General features: G+C 30.1%; 1 protein-coding gene across 1 annotated transcript in view; it reads left to right on the top strand.

The window, feature by feature from the left end:
* LOC123293058 (ammonium transporter Rh type A) overlaps window positions 1-23,092 on the top strand; it is a 98,720-nt gene that overhangs the window by 24,188 nt on the left and 51,440 nt on the right. Inside the window, exons 4-6 of the mRNA XM_044873773.1 lie at window positions 4,835-5,024; window positions 5,097-5,247; window positions 10,589-10,745. Of these exons, the coding sequence (XP_044729708.1) occupies window positions 4,835-5,024; window positions 5,097-5,247; window positions 10,589-10,745 (498 nt within the window). The remainder of the gene's footprint in view (window positions 1-4,834; window positions 5,025-5,096; window positions 5,248-10,588; window positions 10,746-23,092) is intronic.

The following is a 23,092-nucleotide window of genomic DNA, read 5'->3' as shown; positions in this document are numbered from 1 at the left end:
AATGTAAAATAGTCATAATTATATATCAGAAAAGTTGGTCATAATTTGTTTGACATTTACTATTTTAAATTTTTACAGAATTCTTTAATTTATGGTTCAAAATGATGATCATAGATCTTATCTATCTTTAATCATCATTTTGAACCATAAATTAAAGTTTTCTGTAAAAATTTAAAAAATGGTAAATGTCAAATTAAATTTAGTTTTTTTATTTTATTTTTATTTTAATATATCTTTATAAATTATAGTTCATGTGTTATTTTGATATATCAGCGATATTACTGTACAGTTTCATTAAAAACCATTCGCTAGTTTTAGCGTGAAATCGTAACAAACAAACAAACACACAAACAAACAAACAAACATGCTTACTTTCACATTTGTAATATATATGGATAGGGATAGGGATTATATTTAATAAAAGACTCTTGTGGGTTTAAAAAGTGGTACGGATCCACACACAATAATTATAAAAAAAGTATTTAAAAAATGGTCGGAAAATTTGAAACCCTATCACGCTTACCCAATTTCAATAAGAGAAGATATCTCGAAAATTCATTCCAATTCAAAATAGGAAAGTTTTTTATCTCATCTTGTACAAGTCCGCATACTTTCAGTTATCAACCCAAAGAGAGGGATTTCCTTCTAAAAAAGAATCCTTAGCAAGCAAGCACACACACATTAAAATGTGCCAATAACACAAAACATAATATATTTCTTTTGTATAAAATAAAAGTGATAAAAAAATAAAATAAAACAAACTTTGTTTTAAAATCTTCTTTACTGTCTATCTATAATTCTTCTCCTTCCTAAGCTTCGTCTTCGTCTTCGTCTTCAACCATTCATTGTCAAATGATTGCACACACATACCAAAGTACTGTTGTAATTTATGTATTGAGTAAAGTTTTTTGTAATTTAAAAATATTTAAAATAGAATAGAAAGAGTTGTTGCTTTTCATCAATAATTAAATTTGAACCTTACTGTAGAGTTTAGTTTAAGAGATGATCGCTCAAACCATTTTATTCTATTCAGGGCTGTATGTAGAATTAGGAGATCCTGGGGCCAAATTTTGGTGAAGGTCCTTAAAATTATTTCGTATACCATGTGTGTTTGTACCATCTAGGCATGTACATTTGTGTAGTATGACAGAATACATCCGTTTAGAAATGCGAGAGGTATTATATACATGTATTGAACATTAGTTGGAAGACACTTGGAGAGTGGGAGTTTTCAAATCAATTAATAATATTTGTATGCAACCTTACTCCCACTCTCTGCATGCACACAACAGAAGATCTATCGTATCGTATCTGTAATCTTACACACATGTATATAATACCTCTCGCTTAGATGCATTACTAAACGGATGTATTCTGTCATACTACAGATATGTATATGCCTAGATGGTACAAACACACATGGTATAATGCAGTATACTTGTATTATATTTGCACACTGACAATCGTTTATTAATTCTAATTAAATTAAAGCTTTGCGTAATTTCTTATTAGCAGTAAAGTGTTGGTAATCTCATCAAAATTCATATCGCGGAGAATGTCGCTTTCAAAACTGAGAAGCATGAGATTCGGCAGGCGTTCACGAGTCATCAACGCTCGTTATCTGTTCGTTATAATCTTTAGTTTTGAAAATGATCTTTTCTTACTGCAATTAGTTACCATCATCGATAAATAAATAAAAATTGCCACTTATGCATTACAAAAAGTAGATTACACATTATTTTGCAAAATTATCCGGTAGAGAAAAATTTCATTTGATTCACCCTTTTTTCTTTCCGTACTATTATGCAAAAGTGGCGAAATGAATCAATTCATGTCTTAATTATCAGGGTAATGATATACAAGATTTTTGGCCTTTAGTTCCAACTGAGAAGGATCCATTGTGGTTCCATCTCAGCCAAGAAACCGAATCGTTCTTCTACAATTTCGGTTATTCGAGAACTACAACTACACTAGAAAATCCTTCTTAATTTCTATCGAATTTGGGATCAATTAAAAAGCATATCAATAATTTCTATTTTATCCAAATCGGTGGGGGCCTTCCAAAACTGCAAGGAAAATTCTGTTTTTTGAATAGTCGATTCTTGATTAATTTAATAACACTTCAATTATAAATTTGAGTTTGTTGGATTTTTATAACCCGTATATATGAAATATATATCAAGGTATACTAAGTTTAGTCTTAAGTTTGCAAGGCTTAGAAATATTGATGATACAAACAAAATTTTAGTATATAGGTGTTCATAAAATCACCTAATTAGTCCATTTCCGCCTGTCTGTACGTCCGTCTGTGAACAAAATAACTCAAAAACGAGTGTTGAGTTCGTAAATTAGCAACATAGGTTAATTGGATCTTGGGTTCGCAGGACCCAATTATCATGTAAAACGTTAGAGATAGAACAAAAGTTTAAATGTAAAAAATATTCCTTGCTAGATTAATACCCGCCCGCTTCACTGGGCTTAAAAGTAAAAACCACCGCTTCAAAGACTCCACCCTCTCTTGAAATACACAGTTTTCAATTTTGTTAAACGTAAAATAGTCATAATTCACTGAGTATATCAGAATAGTTGGCCAAGATTTGTTTGACATTTACTATTTTAATGGTTTAACTCACGGATCTAGTAATTATAGTAGGGATGTAGTATAAAGTCCTACTTTAGACGGAGGGGGGGGGGGTGTATCAATCAGGGGGGAAGCAACGTGCTTACTTTTGATTGGCTGCGGCTCTCATTTGCGGGAAATTCAAATAGTATATCCATATCCATGGTTTTAGATTGCCTCAAGCAATATGCATGCTTTTGATTGGCTGCGGCGGGAAAATCCCAATTGCGGGAAAATTTAAATGGGTAGCGAATTCTGCGTGTATTGTAGATTGATCCGAGCAAAAAATCTTTCTATGTAAATAATTCGTAAAATAATAAAAATAAAACTTCACTTATTTAAATTAAGATTAGTTTCACGGGTACATAATTCAATTCATAAATAAGTAATAATTTCCCCAAATAAATTTTTACATTAATTTCATATTTTAAAAATTCTATAATACGTTGATATTTAGTATTGAAAATTAATCGACGTATTTTCGAGACATTCTTAAGCCCTCTTTTGAATTTCATTAGTTAACTTATAATAGTTGTAACACTAGGATTAAAGATTGAATATTCACTAAATTGAATAGAATATTGTTGCGTTTAGGTTACTTATATCGTTGAAAAAATTGTTTTAAAACAAGCATAAATACTTCACGTATTTATTTATTTTTGTATAAATTTTACTTTTCTTTTGAATATAAGATTATTTATGTATGTTGTCCACACACGTCAACCATATGTCAAACATGTTTCCATGCTTACAAACGAATCAAAAACACTTAAAGAAGGTTTTGAGCATACTTTCAGCATGTGCCTAGTTAACAAACAGCCAATAGAAAGTAGGCACAATGATACCCTGTTCTAGATTTAAGATTTAGATTTACGTAAATAGTTTTATTTATAGTTCACATACTATAAATTCGATTAGGTGGCTATCACTGGGTAGTTGCCGTTCATGTTATCTATTCATCAGACCTATTTATAGTTCCTTTAGGAACTGATAATAGAATATTAGGATACCAAAAAAAACAATGATACCCTACCTCTTCCCCCTGAGTGAGACTCACCCCATTCGGTTATACTCCATCCCTTTAAAAATATTCCTTTATCCATGGTTTAACCATAAATTAACGATTTCTGTAAAAATTTACAAAATGGTAAATGTCAAATTAAATTCAATTTTTTTATTTTTTTTAATATATCTTTATAAATTGTAGTTCATGTGGAATTCTGATATATCAGATATATTGCTATACAGTTTCTTTAAAAACCATTCGGTAGTTTAAGCGTGAAAGCGTAGCAAACAAACAAACAAACAAACATGCTTACTTTCACATTTATAATATAAAGAGCTTTTGCTTGAAAGATTTTTTCGTAAACTTCACTGTTTACCCGTCGGGCGCAAATTAGGACAAAACCTCGGTGTCCATTTTCTCCGACACTATTGAAGTGGGGAGTTAGAAATTTGCAATAAGCTTTAACTAGTAGTCTTGTGAGACATTTTCGAAAAAAGAAAATTTCTAGAAAATAAGGTTAGATAGTAAATTTGTTAGTTTTTTAAACTCTTATTTATAAGAACTAACTCTAATTATAGAAAAAAAAAAAAAAAACTAATTTATAAAAAATAATATAAGCACTGTCCTTCAACCCTTTTTATACAAGGTATTTCAACAATAAACTTAGTCAATTGTTTGCTTTCATTTGCTTTCACCATCAAAATTTTTGTAGTTAATCGTCAATCCGGAAGATCTTGATCAGGATAATCGGGATAATATTATTAAATTATTGTCTCGTAATTGGTCCTTTGTAAATGTGTGAAGTTTCAATTTTGAAATGTGTGAAAAATAAATTTCAAATTAAATTAAATTAATTTCAATTAAATTAATTTCAAATAAAATTAAATTTCAAAAGATATTTCATTCAGTTTGAAACTGTTTCGTTATTACAGATCCCCCTTCTTAAAAACCATCGAATAATGATTTTGAGAAAAATCGAGAACTTTTAGAAAAATAATTTTTACTTTGTTTATTTGATTTTGAGAAACTTTTTGTGTGTCAGATAATTTCGTAACAAAAAAACATTTAACCATCAAACAGGATAAGTGATTCGATGTCTGTTTTCCGCGATAGCTTAAGATCCCACTTTCATTCGAATATCCCTGATTCGATTCGTGGAAGATGTGTAGTTTTTTCATTGATTAATCAATTGAAATATCCCGTTTCAGTATTTCAGGATATTCATATGATGGTATTTATTGGTGTGGGATTTCTAATGACATTTTTACGCCGATATGGTTACAGTGCTGTAAGTTTTAACTTATTGATGGGTGCATTTTTAATCCAATGGGGAATATTATGCAATGGGTTTTATCAAATGGAATCGATTAACGACAAAATTCATCTTGGTATTGAAAGGTAACGTTAAAAATAGTAAACATGGTATAATGAGCTACCTACTATATTTGATGGATAATTATTTTGTTGTAGTTTAATGGGAGCTGATGTTGCAGCTGTCACCGTTTTAATATCAATGGGTGCAGTTTTAGGGAAAACTACATATTTACAATTAATTATTATGGGAATAATTGAAGTTGCATTGTATGCTTCAAATAAGTATATTTGTGTGGAATTATTAAAGGTTAGTATTAATAAATGTAGTCGCGGAAACGAAGCACTGAAAAACGAAAATTTGAACAGTAAGACGGATTTGAACGCGGTTTTCTGAATTCGATTCGCTTGAGCGTCAGGAAAATTTGTAATTTATAAGAATTGATTTATATGAAATTAAAAATATGCAAATTGCATAAATAATATGCATTTTTAATTGCATTTTATATTGACCGTAAATATAGTAATTTCACAATTCGGATAATAGTGATAAAAATTATTCCAAAATTGTTACTCGGGGTTTTTTGGGGTCCAGGGTAAAAGACAGCCTCGTCGTCTCCAGAAGTTTGCGGGAAATGCCTTACATAATCGGCCAAAACTCGTAACTCGGGGGGTTTCGTGTTCAGCGACTCCAAAAACCCTCGAGTAACAAGTTTGGAATCATTTTCTTCACTATTAACCGAATTGTGAATTTAGTATATTTATGCTTAATTTAAAATGCGATTATACATATTTTTTATGCAAATTGCATATTTTTAATTTCTTATAAATAAATCAATTTAGATAACAAAATTACCTGACGCTCTAACGAATCGAATGCAGAAAACCGCATTCAAATCCGTCTTACTGTTCAAATTTTCGAACATTGACTGTTTTAAGTGTTTCGTTTCCGCTCCTAATGGAACTATGCAAGATCCCAACAAAAATAGACCACATCACCTACCTACGATAAAAGTGCAAAAAGACAAGTAGATATTCGTCAATGCTTGCCCATTTAATATTACCGTTTCTCGAACTTTCAATATTGAATAAAAAATAACTAATCATTTATTACTCATAGTAAAAACACTTTAAAGTAGAAAACTGTCTGCCCGCTTCCCCCAATAAAATGATATCGGAATTTAAAAAAAAATGAGCCATGCCAAAATTCAACTCCTACATGAAAGGTTCCGTATCTTTTTCAAATTACTCTTTCATAAATACGTCGCATTGTATACCGTTATTGTGCTTAAATCTATATATGTAAAAGAAGAAACTGACTGACTGACTGATCGATCAATGACCAGCTTAAACCGCTGGGTCTCGAAGCATGAAATTTCCCACCAAATGCAAAAAACTGTCTTACTCCTACTTTTTCGGAGTGTTACAATGTACGTGATTAAAATATTCTGTTATTTGGACTTCATTTTGGGTCGATTTGTGAAAATCCCATGTTTCTATCATAGAACTAAAAACTGTAGCAGAAATAGGTTAACAGGCTGAAAATAGGTTACAGTTCAAACGCTAATAAACAGATGCATATTAAGAAACCATAGTAATTAACAACAAGAAGTCTTAATAGATGTTGGTTTTTTAGACAATAAGTGCTTTTAAAAATATTTTCCTATTTACATAAAAAAATTTTATCAATATTCCTCAAATTTTTAGCTATTATAATCAAAATTAAGAGCTGTGAAGATAAAAATGAAAAAAGTTTTTTGGTAAAAACACTGACTTTGATAGTTAATTTCTCTAAATCGTAGAAAATCGATATGAATTTTTCACAGAAGACGCATAAATGGATGATTAGTTGATAAATAAAATTTCAAATTTTCTCGATAATTTTCAGTTTTTTGATATCGGAATATCTTGATACCGACAAGCTAGTCAGTTATGGGATAAATATCCCTTGAATTTTCACAACTACGGATTCTTAAAAACGACACAAGAAACTTTATACCTATAAACAAAAACAAATAAAAATCGAACGAACGTCGAACGATTATGATAACATTAGCAACATCAATACCATTAAAAAACATAATAATAAATTTTATAAAAACTCGATACAATGCAATAATAACAAGTGAAAACAAACAATTGACTGAGTTAATTGTTGAAATACCATGCATAGTCAGTGTTGATTTCCTTATCACATTACACATACAAACATGTGATACATACATAACTGATAATCAAGTATAGTACATTTTTTAAATTTTCCGCCTAATTGGCGCCCACGGGTAAACAGTGATGTTTACGAAAAAATGTTTCAAACAAAAGTTGTTTAATTTTTTATAAGAAACATTTTTTACATTTAAACTGTTCTATCTCTAACGGGTTACAAGACCCAATTGACCTATGATGCTCATTTACGAACTTGACCTCACTTTTTACGTCCTGAGTACGCTGTAAACATTTCAGCTCGATATCTTTTTTCGTTTTTGTGTTATCGTGTCCACAGACAGACGGACGGAAGGACGGACGGACAACCGGAAATGGACTAATTAGGTGATTTAGTGAACACCTATGACAAATTTTTTTTCCTAGCATCATTATTTTTAAACGTTACAAACTTGGGACTAAACTTAATATACTATGTATATTTCATATGTACATGGTATAAAAATTTAAAAAAAAAGGACAAAACCATACATTATAGCCAACCAACCAACTAGCTATGTAGTAGCGTCACTTTGCCGTCAAACAAAAGCTGACTTGGTAGAAAAAAAATGGAATTTTACAAGGAAAAATAAAAACAAACATAGGACACAAACAACAAAATAAATGACAAACGTAATAGTTTGTAGTGTTCGTTAATGGCTATCATCTATCAAATAGATAAAACTATGATATAGATAAGGAGTTGACATGGATTTTTATTTAGAAACCCTAACTGTGTGATGATTGGTAAATTCATAACTGATGATTATAGAGAAGACTTTTTGTTTCCTCTACACGTAAATCCTACATTTTCGTGATATATTGGGCCTTAAACTAAAGTGGAAAGTTGTTATCCTTACTGCAGTCAGCCAGCAGTAAGAAATTTTAATTGTATACCATTCTTCCGGACTTAAATCGTCAATATTGAAGCACTGATCGAGTTACTGGAAAAGTGATAAAATTGAAATTTTTTTTTGCTGGTCATGTATCTCTGTGTCACAAAATCTGAACTAGTTGATTATAATACATTTTTATTAATTCTGTAAAAATTTTAAGGTTTGGGCTTAAAAGTAAAAACCACCGCTTTATAGTCTCCAAGTCTCTTGATCTTATTTATCCCTCTTCCGTAACACTCGATGGGATTGTTTTACACAGCAAAAATATATGCACAGTTTTCAATTTTTTTAAGTGTAAAATAGCCAGAATTCATTGAGAATTGTTGTACATTTACTATTTTAAATTTTTACAGGATTCTTTAATTTATGGTTCTAAGTGATGATCATGGATGGAGCAGTGAAATGTCAGGAGAAATTTATTTTTTGTCATTTTTTTTTTAAATATATCTTTATAATTTATAGCTCATGTGTTTTTCTGATGTACTAGCTATATTGTTGTACAGTTTGATTCAATTCCATCCGCCAGTTTTCGCGTAAAAGCGTAACAAACAAACAAACACCCTTACTTTCATATTCATAATATACAGGGATAGGGATGTTTATCACCAAATATATATTAGAGAAAAAAGTATGGCACTTTTTTGACATTTGCTCTTTGCAGATATTGTGACACAGAGTATCTATAACTAGGTTGATATATTACTGCAATATGCCGACTAGAAATATCAGTTAGGCTTATATAAGCTTTGAATGAGGCATTCTGAATTCCCTGTTTAGTCCATCTGCCCTCCTAAACCGGAATGCCTAATGTGGCATGAATTCGGAAGTCACTCTTGTGTATGATGATCTCAACCTAGCCGGGCGTAAATTCAGCCTTCTATTATTTTTTTTGGGTTATTATATTTTTATTTCTATTTATTTCTATTAGTATCCACATCAGGCCTTCCTAATTGTTGCTGAAAGTGTGGCTTCCAAATTGCAGCCTATAAAGGAAACCCAGTTTGGGCTATCACCAAAGAAGAAAACCATACTAGATTTTGGGCTATGAATATCAAGTATGGCTTCCAAACTGCTGTCTAGTTAGGAAGCCAAATTAGGGAGAACCTCATAATTTGTTTATTTCCCAAACGTTGGCCTTAGTGATGAGCGAGACAAATTTGTAGCATAAAGACAGCCAAATTAGCCGTTTTTTGGTCTTGGTGTTTATTAGTATTTGGCCTAATTTGAATTCCTCACTTACCGCAAGTTTGACATTCAGTGTGTCCTATTTGGACCGAATCAATGCCATACTGAAATTTCTAGTCGGAATCATCTCGAAAACGCTGGAGCTATCAGCCATGAACTTGCCAAGCATTGTCCGATTACCTTTTTTAATTAAAAAGCGTGTCAGCTCCTACATTATTAATATTTATATATTATGTAAGAAGTCAATTTTGAAAATATGTAAAGAAATTTTTTGGTGAATTATATAGAAAATAATATTTTTTTACCCGAAATATTTTTCCTTCGTTTTATAAGTATAAAACAGCTTAAAACGTACCTTTTTTTGTTGACTTATGAAAAGTTTAATAGAGAAAATTTTTCATGTTTTAATGTTGAATATTCTATTGAATTGAATTGATTTTCTTTACAGACTTTTATCGTTTAAAACTTTTAAAACACGAACACAATTCAAATTTTTACACTTTTTAAAAATTTTCAAATCACGTCACCAAATTCATTTTTGTACTTTTACATATATTATTTTCTAAATCCTGAATAAATCTTTAAAAAAATAAAACTTTTAAAAAGATCACATCAATCAAAACTAAGGCACGCTATAGCAATCTGGTACCTTTCAGTACAGTTCTGGAATGTAAATAGTGATCAAACATGTCAAAATCTACACCTTCATTCGAAACATACAAATTATTGCAGAAACAAGTGAAAACAAACAATTGCCTAATTGTTGAAATTCCATGCATAGACAGTGTTGATTACTTTATCACATTACGCATTCATACATGTCACACACTGATATTCCCATATAATACATACTATACAATTTACGCCTAATTTGCGCCCTCACGGGTAAACAGTGATGTTTACGAAAAAATGTTTCAAACAAAAGTTGGTTATTTTTTTATTAGGAATATTTTTTACATTAAAACTTTTGTTCTATCTCTAACGGTTTACAAGATGGGTCCTACGGGCCCAAGATCCAATTGACCTTTTACAAATTTGACCTCACTTTTTACGTCCTGAGTACGCTGTAAAAATTTCAGCTTGATATCTTTTTCGTTTTTGAGTTATCATGTTGACAGACAGACGGGCAGACGGACAGACAACCGAAAATGAACTAATTAGGTGATTTTATAAACACCGATACCAAAATTTTGTTCATAGCATCAATATTTTTATACAAACTTGGGACTATATGCATGGTATACAAATATTTTCTTGAAATTTTTAAAGAATTCGATAAATCTAAAAATATGTCGTAAAAACAGGAGCAATTGCTTACAGAAATCTATAAACGTCTTGGAGAATTTAATAAAAATTTCTTTTGTTTAGGCTAGTGATCCTGGAGAATCTATGTTTGTACATGTGTTTGGAGCATATTTTGGTCTAAGTGTCAGCTTTATATTAGATCGTTCCCGAAAAGATTCACAAGAAGATGAAAATGGCTATGAAGAGTCCAGTTATATTTCTGATCTCTTTTCTATGATTGGTAAGTAATTTAAGTATTTTAACAAAATTGGTCAAGTAAATTCTAGTCTATTTTTTGGGCAAAGGAAAAAATATCTTGTTGATGTATTGTTTTAAAATGTAAAGCATATCCTTGAAACTGCAGTAAAAAAAGAGCAAAAACTCTTATATTTAAGGGGCTATATCCAGTTGCGAGGGCAAAAAAACTTTTTTTAATGAGTTTTTTACGTAATTAACGGGAAGAACATTTATTTTACATAAATATAAAAATACTGTGTCCAAAAAATAAGGTGACATTTCAATTTAAAATGCCCGCGTTTGTTGTGCATTATGAATTCCTTCCGCCCGGCCAAACAGTCAACAAGGAATATTATTTGAACGTTATGCGTCATTTGCGTAACACTATCCCCCTAAAAAGGCCGGAATTGTGTAAAGACAATTCATGGTTTTTACACCACGATAATGCACCATCCCATACTGCACTCATAATTCGTGATCATTTCGTCAAAAACTCAACCCATATCGTTCCGCAACCACCGTATTCACCTGATCTGGCGCCGTGCGACTTCTGGCTGTTCAGCAAGCTCAAAAGACCGCTCCGGGGATACCGTTTGATACGATAGAGGAGATTCAAGTCGCAGCGAAGACGGAACTGAATCCCGAAAAGTGACTACAACCAGTGTTTCGAATATCAAAATAATTTTCAGAAATCTTATTCCTTCGATTAATACCTGGGGAAAATATCTTAAAAGATTGTGGAAAAATTCGAAACCGATTGGTCAAATCGTTTCGGAGAAAACTTACTTAAAGCTCACCGAATTTGAAAATGTTGTTTACAGAAAAACGCGTTTAAAGTTTCAAAAGACATCGTGTGATCAATCCCTGATAAACAAATTTTCTATTATGAAAACTAGCACATCCCGTATTAAAATTAGCCTTAAAGGAATAATTGAAAATTTTCCTTTGAATTACTTTACACAAGAACATCTTCATAGTAAAATATTAATAACTAATTGGGCAGAAATGAATATTGAATTTGGCGTAGTTTATGAATAAATAGGTATAATTGATAACAGATGCTCCAAAATTGTGTTATTTCCAGGAAGTAAATTACTGCAATAGTAAAAGCTATCCAAGTTCTTAAACCATTATTCCTATTAAACAATTATCTTGGTTAATAAATAGGTACAAATTATTTTAGAATGCTTATAAATATTTCCTATGATATCGGATCCTTTTAAAGACTTGTTGACTTTTAATGAATTGTTCAACAATTTTAAATGTAATATTTATAAAATCTACTACAAATGATTCCAAAAATTTTATAAATCGGCATTTTAAAAAGCTAGTGATACAAAGAAAAGTAGCTTATAAAATTACGTAAAGAGCTTTTAAAACCATTTCAATTTTCTATACCGTCCGATGATACATTCTCGAAATATTATTTATTTTGTAAGAATAGAACAAAACAATTTTTAAAGTTATGGAAAGCAATATTCAAAATATTCCGAAAGACAGAACTCTGTTTGGTAAATTGAATAATACATACATGTAACTTCGTGAGTCGACTTCAAACTTTACACTTTTTCAAAAGTGTTGCGTTTTCAAATAAGCAGAAATTAAATGCAATAATGACATAATATAAAGTCGAATTTCCTCCGAAAGTTGACGATTTTTGAAAAAATGTTTTTTTTTTTAATGAGGATCAACTTTCTAATTTAAAGTGTTATTCTATCTTTCACGTTTTATGATTTAAATTGACTTTTAAAGCAACCCAGCCCAGGGAACTAGATACAATCTGACGTCAGAACATGATGCCTCCCCAATCAAACTCTGCAACTTTTGCTTAAGTTATTTTTTTATTGATTTGACAGATGATTGTAAATAGTATCACAAAATTAACCAAATTAAGATTTGAGTGTTGAGCCAATTTACCCATTATCCAATTACGTGATAGCGTTGACAATGGAAACGCAAAAACAGCTTGACAGCCGACAAGGTTTTTAAAATTTAAACAGAAAAACCTTGGCATTTTACATGTTTTACTGTAAATTTCACTGGATATGCTATTCTATAGATAAACCAAAGTTTATGAATTAATAAAAAAATATACAACTTTTAATTAAAAAGTGTGCTTTGGCTCAAAATTACTTATTGCGCTAATTTTGGGATTATAATCCAGGAATTAATTGCTGTGAACAAAACATTGTGACATCCTGTATACAATTACCAATCATTTAAAATTTATTAGACAAATAAATTAATATTTTATATATTTAGAACAATATTTATTTACAAATCTATTAATTCAGAACATAATATTTGTACCTGAAATAAGATCCATACAAAATGTGCATATTGCACACTTCCTACATATACACACAAGTTCAAAAATATTGAATCAAATCGATATAATTTTCGACAAAAAATTCTAAACAATTTCCAAATCAATGTATAAAATTCTTAATCAAAAAAGATTACAATTTCATTTAAATCAATTTGCTTAAGGTAGTAGGAGCACCAAGACAAGTTTAAACTTGTGGTTGAAATTATTTATTCCTTATTTTCAACTTTGATGATGAATTTTGTTATAACTTCATTAATGTAGACGAGAAATAAGAATAAAATTTTTCGATATCTACCTTGGTTTTCGAAATATCGAAAGCTTAATTATTAAACAAATATTTCAATTTTCAATATTTTGAAAATTTCTCCAGATATCGAAAAATTTCATTATTACTTTTCGTCTAATATCGTCAAGTTATAACATAATTTACCATCCAAATTGAAAATATATATATTTTTTAAATTTGTTTTCCCACTACCGTGTTTATACATCCTTAATTAGCCGGGCACAACGGCTTTTTTTTCAATAATTTATTAAGCTTTTAACTTTTATTTAAATAGTTTTTTTTAATTTCCACCTATTAGTTTTAGAGAAATTTAAGAAAACACATCATCCATCTACCGTTTTCCCATTAGAACATTATTAATATGTCTACTTTTAAAATCATTTATTTATTTAAATAATCGGGCAACCTCCTCTAAAATTTTCAGAATTGATTTAGATATTTTAACTGATCTAATGTGTACGTACGCCCACATAATGTGTATGTATACACAGGTGTAATTCAATTCGAAATTGAGGACTTTCTTAGCCAAACATACGAGTTTTGGTAGAGAGAATTTGTTGGTAGAATTGAGACAACAGAAGGAAGACGTATGTACATTATATTATGCATAGGTAGAAAACAGTTACTGTTAGGTAATTAGTTTTCATTGGCTAGTTAAGTTAAACTCTTCGTCTCTCTCTCTCTCTCTCTCTCTCTCTCTCTCTCTTTTTGTCTTCGTAATACAAGTGTAATAATTTCGTATATAGTATTATCATAAGCATGACATACATATACATTCACGTTATAATGTAATAGATACAACTTTTGTTTTATGTTTGTACAACTAAACTATATTATTATGCACACTGGAAAACAGGGCTTGCCGAAAAACCATAGCACTCATACTAAATTATTATTTGAGCAAGTGAAACCAAACAATTGGCTGAGTTAATCATTCAAATACCATATATAGACAGTGGTGATTATCTAGGTTAATTGGATTACTTGTTAAACTTCTGAGATATTAGCAACTTACCGAAGGAACTAGAGTTATTGATTTTATACTGATGTGGAATTTTGAAAAAATTACTTCAAATGTTCATCGATCCTACCTTATAGACGTCAAAAATGATCACCGTTAAAATTTATTTATACATATGTGTCTAGGTGGCGGTCTCAATTTAAGTCCGATTTGAATAAAACTTGGTATCAAAAAGGGTGTGGGTATTTGAAAGTTCAAGTTCGTTAATGAGAAAAATCGACAGATAAACAAGGGGTAGGGGGTGAGTAAAGTACAAAATATGGATTTTTTTTTTAAATATATATATATTTGTACTTTATGATCAGTTTTAAGCAAAAAAGTACTCTTGTAATTTTTTTCTCTAGATGCTTAGTTTTTGAAATAAAAATTCTTGAAATGCAATATCTCTCTAAAAAGGCAATATTCGATTTTAGGAAAAATCTGTTCTTTTCAATCTCTGAGGGAATTCGCTTAGCTAACGCAGCTCCTGCGCTACGAATTATAATATATACCGACGAGCGAGCAACATATTTTTGAACCACTTTGTAACCTACAAGTTGGTTCAAGTTATAAAAAAAAAACAAGAGAACGGCTGCTAGAAAAATTAGAAAGTTGACATACAATGGCCAAAACGTGAACTTAGAAAAATTGGAAATTTGTCAGTATAAGCTATGTAATGTTTCATATAACGTTATTATTATCATTACCGTTATTAAAACAGGAAACGGGATGATTTACCATAAACCATAAGTTATTAGTTTATACTGTTAAAATTTTCCATTTTTCAAAGCTTGTGTGTTCGAATTATTCATGAAAAGTTAAAGTTCAATAGAAAAGGACGCTTTCCCGATTGTATATTTAAAAATCAGTTTGTTAAAATCAGTTCGATTCTAAAAATAGGATTTTTCATGAAAACGTACAAAGTTAGCTGTATAAATGTTGATAGTATTCGCTCCGTGCGTGAGTTTCGTTTCCATGGTAACGATACACTACTTTAATTATAGAATTGTATGGATGCATATATAATTTTATGGATTGCATTTAAGACTTACATTGAAAATTTAATATTATTGTCTCACAAATTTAAATAAATAATTATGATAATTTACATTTGAAAAATAATATTTGTGCCATTTGATTTCTTATTTTCACAATTTTTAATGCATTAAGTTTAATTAATAAGTGTTTTTCAATAATTTTAATTTAACATTTCTATAAAATTAACATGTAAAGAACTGAAAATTAGTAATAACAGGCCCCTTTAACGCCAAAATTTTTCACTGGAAGCGCTGGCATCGATTTTATTGTCCCTAGCATGACTACGCACACAACGAATATGTGATACTTATAAGCAAGTGTAACAATTTACACTTACTGTTGACATAAACGCTGTGTTTTATTTAAATTAAACAAGTTATTGTCGTTTAAAACAAACAATTTTTAAGGCATATTTTTGCAACAACCTGTATACCCTGTAATATATAAGCTTTGCGAAATTGTACGTTAAAATTGCTACTATAATTTCAGAAAATACATAATATTTTAAAAATCGTGATGTTAAAGTGAGGTAAACCTAATGAAAAACACCTTTATTTTGCCCGTAGAATCTAAAAATGAAATAATAATCAGAGTGTTCCATTCTTTTTTAAATACAACTTTGATACATTCCGCGCTTCCGGTCACCCAGTATATAACAAAAGTAATTGGAAAATATACAGCCCTCCACATAAACCTCCATCTATCCCAGAAAGATAATTTTGTTATAATCAAGCCGTTTAGCCATAATCGTCCGTCTCGTATAGTGTGAACAATTTTTTATATCGCTAGATAGAGTCGTTCTTTGCATTGATATCCAAAAAAAAAGAAAGTAATTAGTCACTTATACGTTATTTCTTTAGCCGGTTTTAGCCATGGGTACATCACTGCCCGGTTGTTAACTTGCATCACCCTGTATATATATATATATATATATAGTGTGTCTCCGGATAGAGGTAACTATACTTGTAAATTTTCTTATTTTGCATTTTAAGAAAAAAAGTCATTCTTTATAGGAAGTTTTGCTTCTTCTGATAAGTATGTAGGAATATTTAAAACTTCTAAATAATGTACAGGGTAGCCAAAAATTTGGTATCACTATTTTTTTTTATTGGGTAAACTACCCTTCGTTTTTAAAAGTTGACAAAATGTTATTAAAAAAAGTTACTCGAAATTAACAATTATGACTCTATACAAAATATCAAGAAATACTGGAGTAAATCTAAGCAAAAAAAGGCTGTTATATGGATTAAAAGTTCGAGCAGCGAAACTTTGGGGTTATTCTTTTCACATCAAAATAAGTATTTTTTGAAATTTTTTACTTTCCCGGAGTGGTGCAACATGTTTAAAAAACAAAATGGCGTCAAAAATGAAATTATTTTCAGAAATTTTATCATTTTTATTTTATATTCGCAAAAGAAGACATCGGTGCATATCCAAATTTGGTAGGTTTGTAGTCCATGTTAAGAACTACTCCTCATAATTTTTTGGTGGGGTTTCGTCCCTTCCCCTCCCAGTTATATATATATGTATACATACATATGGTAAAACAGTTCATTTAACTATAACTTGAAAAATATTCGATTGATTTTAATAAAACTAATATCAATAGTAGGTTTTATTACTTACAACTTTCGGTTAAAATTTTAGCGAAATCCGTTAAATAATTCGGCCAAAATTTCCAATTTAGGGAATTGTTTAAAATGGCTGCCATTTTATGCCATTTTGTCCTACGAGGTTAAATTTTTTTTTAAATTGTAGCATTTTTTATTTTCTTTCGATTTTATAATAAGTGGCTTACCCGTAAAATGACTCCTTGATCCATATTTTTGCGAAAAACGGAAAATTTAACACTTTCTGGAAATAATTGTTTGGGGGGTGTATGGACTGGCTTTGGGGGGTGTTTTTTGCTATGACATGAGAAAACTATTTTTAAAAGAGGTCTATATGGTTTAAAGCAAAATTTTTAAGTTTTAACCCCCGCGCTGTAAGGGGGAAGGGGTGTATGAAATAAATGTATCTTAAAAGATTTTAAAAAGAGGTCAAAATAGCTTAAAATGCTAAAGTAACCCAAAATTTTAGATGTTTTTATTAATATAGCACTTTTTACAACATCCGCCCCTTCCCCTTCCGCTTTCATATTTTTTGCAAATTCAAAATTTTTATGACGTATAAAGGGGTTTTGGGGGTCGATAAAATCGAAAGAAAATAAAAAATGCTACAATTTAAAAAAAAATTTAACCTCGTAGGACAAAATGGCATAAAATGGCAGCCATTTTAAACAATTCCCTAAATTGGAAATTTTGGCCGAATTATTTAACGGATTTCGCTAAAATTTTAACCGAAAGTTGTAAGTAATAAAACCTACTATTGATATTAGTTTCATTAAAATCAATCGAACATTTTTCAAGTTATAGTCAAATGAACTGTTTTACCATATGTATGTATACATATATATATAACTGGGAGGGGAAGGGACGAAACCCCACCAAAAAATTATGAGGAGTAGTTCTTAACATGGACTACAAAACTACCAAATTTGGATATGCACCGATGTCTTCTTTTGCGAATATAAAATAAAAATGATAAAATTTCTGAAAATAATTTCATTTTTGACGCCATTTTGTTTTTTAAACATGTTGCACCACTCCGGGAAAGTAAAAAATTTCAAAAAATACTTATTTTGATGTGAAAAGAATAACCCCAAAGTTTCGCTGCTCGAACTTTTAATCCATACACAAGGCGTAATTTCACTCTACTAAAAATCTTTCCAACTTTGACAATTCCTTTCTTAGTGAATGTTTATCCGAGAAAATAAATTTTCTATTCAATTTTCTAAACTAGTCCACAAAAAATTACACTCTCGGATAGTACATGTTAATTGACTTATTATTATTTTCTTTCTTACGTTTTTTTATAATTAGAGCTTTTGTTCAAATAAAAAAATTATGCTATAATTAAAGTACACGGATCTTCTTGATATTTTGTATACAATCATAATTTTTAATTGCGAGTAACTTTTCTTTGTAACATTTTGTCAACTTATAAAAAAGAAGGTAGTTTACCAAAAATGAAAATAGTGATTCCAAATTTTTGGCTACCCTGTACATTATTAATAAGTTTTTAATATACCTACATACTTTTCAGAATAAGCAAAACTTCTTATAAAGAATGACTTTTTTTCTTAAAATGCAAAATAAAGAAATTTACAAGTATAGTTACCTCTATCCGGGGACACACTATATATATATTTATATATTTGTTTCTCAGTATCCATCTCAAAGTCTATTGAGTATTATTATGGATGGAAGAGCCGATAAAGGTGCCTATATCATACATATAGGACGTATAGTATGTAATAATGTTGGTCGTCGTAGTTAGAACTCTAAACTCGAACTCAACTTAGAAATCCATCTCATATAAGTATAGATAGTTAGAACTACACAATACAAAACATTATTCAGGATGTAAGTAAATTTCACAAACTATTTTATAATAAACTAATATGAAATTACATTATTATCAAAAGATATGCTTTTGTTGTTTATTCCCTGGACAATCTTTCTCCTATATATACATAGGTAGGTACCGATGTTGTATTCCTGTATATATTCTACAGGAACAGAATGTTATGTGTATGGTACGAATAAAGTGTTTGGTTTCTAATTAAAACTATTTCAACACAAGAGATATAGAATATTATTTATTGAACAAGATAAATAATACCCATCTACGAAGGTTTGAAGCTGAAAGCTAGAAAATTATATCCATAGTTTATTCAGAAATGTAGTATAATCTCCAAGTAATCGGAAAAATACACTAAATTTGAACATTTTTGATCCGTCCACATTTTCAACAACACTCTCTACAATCACTGAAAAATGATATGGTTAGTTTGTATACAATTTTCAAGTGTACAGTCCATAAAATTCTTAAATAATTCTTAAATACATAAATTCCAATATGTGCTGGAATTTATAAGGTGATTTTCGAATTAAAAAAATGAAAAGTTGTGGATTAAATTGTGCTAGAGTTGTGCTGCAATGTGCACATTTTAGCACAACTTTTGATTTTTTTAAATTCAAAAATCACCATTCGAACTTCCAGCACATAATTCCAATACTGATTTTGTCTTTACATTATTATTCTTTATAATGAATTTTTCCCAAACAATACCAGTAATGTGTTCCGATTGAATCACAATAATCGAGAGTTCGAGTTTCGGCCCCTATGTAATTTTTATACCATGTATATATGAAATATACATAGTATGTTAAGTTTAGTCCCAAGTTAAAGTTTAGTAACGCTTAAAAATATTGATGCTACAACCAAAATTTTGGTATAGGTGTTTATAGAATCTTCTAATTAGTCCATTTCTGGTTGTCCGTCCGTCCGTCCGTCCGTCTGTCAACTCGATAACTCAAAAACGAAAAAAGATATCAAGCTAAAATTTTTACAGCGCCCTTCGGACGTACTTAAGAAGTGCTTAAGACGTAAAAAGTAAGGTTGAGTTCGTAAATGAGAAACATATAAGATAAATGGGTTTTGAGTCCGTTGGACCCATCTTGTAAGCCGTTAGAGATAGAACAAAAGTTTAAGTATAAAAAATGTTCCTTATCAAAAAATAAACAACTTTTAATAATTGAAATATACACGTAATATATTTTAAAATTTTTTTTTATTTAGCAGTGTATATTTCAATTATTAAAATGCAATTCCACAAAGTAAAGCTTGACACAATCGAATAAACAACTTTTGTTTGAAACATTTTTTTGTAAACATCACTGTTTACCCACGAGGACACACATTAGATGCAAATTGTATAGTATGTATTAATATAGGATTATCAGTTGTATATGTGTGACATGTATATTTGTGTAATGTGAGAGTGTAATCAACACTGTCTATACATGGTATTTCAACAATTAACTCAATTGTTTTTCCACCTCACTTTTTACGTCCTCAGCGCGCTATACAAATTTCAGCTTGGTATATCTTTTCATTTTTGAGTAAACGTGATGACAGACGGACAGACGACAGACGACAGATAGACAACCGGAAATGGACTAATTGGGTGATTGTATGAACACCCATACCAAAATTTTGTTGGTAGCATCAATATTTTTAAGCGTTACATACTTGGGCCTAAACTTAGTATACCTTGATATATATTACATATTATATACATGGTATAAAAATTAATATAATATATTTCTAAAAGATCTATATATAAAACTATCTATAAAGCAATAATAATAACGTAACCTATAACAACCAATACAAACCAATATACAATATTTAATATTATATATGATTAATAATAATATTTAACACAATAAAAATATTATATATAATTTAATTAATTGATAATAATAATAATATATTATTTATTTATTTATTTTAAACAATATAAAATAGTTTTCATTATTAAATGATAAACTATTTATTTTATTATATATATTTGTATTTTGTATTGTTATGTTTTTATTCAATATTTACAAAATACCTTTATAACCTCATCAATATATAAAATAATAATAATAATATAGCTTCATCAATAAATATTGATATTGATCATTATCAAATAATGTTTGATGTGTTTTAATATAAAATATATGTCAAATATTTATTATTATAATAATTAATGTAATTAAGTTATTTTATTAACTTCTCACTTTAGGAAGTTAATAGCTGATTTCCGCCCGCTGCACTGGGCGTATTAACCATTTGGATGTGAATATTTCAAATTGTAAATTTTTCAAATTTTAAATAGGAAACTAGAGTGCCAGTCAGTACACAGATTTCCACATCTCCCGTGAGGTACTATGTATTGGAATGCGTTGCCGTTGTTTGTGGCGGGTCCCAGTCAGTGTTCCCAACTTAGTGGTTTTACTACTAAAACTAGCAGTTTTTATATTTTGTTAGTGGGATTATTTACTTTTTGGTGGTTAGTGGTTTTTTTTAGTGGTTTTAATTTATGATTTGTTTGAGTAAAATATTGTTTGCTATAGAGTAAAAATGTGTACTCTATTGTTTTTCTATTTTATATAAAGAACTGTTTTCATACATATTAATTGAATTTTTATTAACCTAAAGTTAATTGAACAACATCATAAAAATCTAAATAGAATTTCAGAAATATAAGTTTTAAATTTTCAATTATTTGCTTCATAATAAATTTAAAGTTTTGAATTTTTATTGTGGCAGAAGTCTTAGTGGTTTTCTAGTGGTTTTCTATCGTCTGTTTAGTGGGTTTGAGAATTGAAAGTTGGCAACACTGGTCCCAGTAGGCCTACACCACGAAAAATTTGTCACCATAAAACATAGGACATTTGTTTTTTTCTTTTAACTTTTATATTTTTACGTCCTTTATTTTTTATGTATGACAATTTTTATAAATAACAACTACATTTCCATTTTTCATCACATTAATTTATTTCTCTTAATTTTAACAATTTAGAGTAGAGTCACTTCGTAAATCTACACCGGCTAATTTTAAACCTTGACCCTGTGCTTTATTGATAGTCATCGCATAGCAACATTTTACTGGAAAATGCAAACGCTTAAATTCAAAATCATAGTCAGATGGAATCAGAGGAGTTCTCGAAATGAATATATTTTCACCCTCATACTTTCCTGTAAAAATTGTTGCTTCGATAACGTTTCTTTGGATGGTTTTGACTCGTAGTCTGATGCCATTACACAATTTTGGGGGATTTAAATTACGCAACAACATTTATGATGCACCAATGTTTAGATGAAGAATATGAGGTGGTATCCCAATGGGTTCAGTGTATGTTGAAACTCGACAGGATAGTTAACAGTATCTTCTACCTCTGTGACTATTAATTAATGGACCCATGTCACCCTAGCCCCCCCACCATCGCAAACCAAATTGGCTCAACCCAAAAAATTTTGTGCTATTTATGTGCTAATTAGTTGCTCTATTCCCGATTTTTGTGCTCCAGCCGTTTGGCAGGAATCGACGATTGAAATTGGGGGGGCTAGGTTGACGTCACGCTAGCCCCCCCAAATCGTAATGACGACACAAATTGAAAAAGTGAATATATGAGAATTTTGTGCTATTTATGTGCTAATTAGTTGCTCTATTCCCGATTTTTGTGCTCCAGCCGTTTGGCAGGAATCGACGTTTGAAATTGGGGGGGCTAGGTTGACGTCACGCTAGCCCCCCCAAATCGTAATGGAGATACAAATTGAAAAAGTGAATATATGAGAATTTTGTGCTATTTATGTGCTAATTAGTTGCTCTATTCCCGATTTTGTTGCTCTAGCCGTTTGGCAGGAATCGACGATTGAAATTGGGGGGGCTAGGTTGACGTCACGCTAGCCCCCCCAAATCCGAATGACGGCACAAATTCAAAAAGTGAATATATGGGAATTAGTTGCTATTTATGTGCTTTAAGAAACCGGTAAAACATTTACGAAAATGTCTACCGTTTACAGTGAAACCTATACATGCCCTTCCCCTACTACCACAAAACAAATTCGTTCTATCCAAAAAATTTAGTGCTATTTATGTGCTAATTAGTTGCTCTATTCCCGATTTTATTGCTCCAGCCGTTTAGCAGGAATCAACGATTAAATGTGGGGAGGCTAGGTTAACGTTACGTTAACTCTGCCAAATCGTAATGAAGGCACAAATTCAAAAAGTGAATATATGAGAATTTTGTGCTATTTATG

This window comes from Chrysoperla carnea, chromosome 2, assembly GCF_905475395.1.
Source record: "Chrysoperla carnea chromosome 2, inChrCarn1.1, whole genome shotgun sequence".
Classification (NCBI taxonomy): Eukaryota; Metazoa; Arthropoda; class Insecta; order Neuroptera; family Chrysopidae; genus Chrysoperla; species Chrysoperla carnea.
Note: the sequence above shows the minus strand (reverse complement) of the source record. Positions and strands in the feature narration are given on the sequence as shown.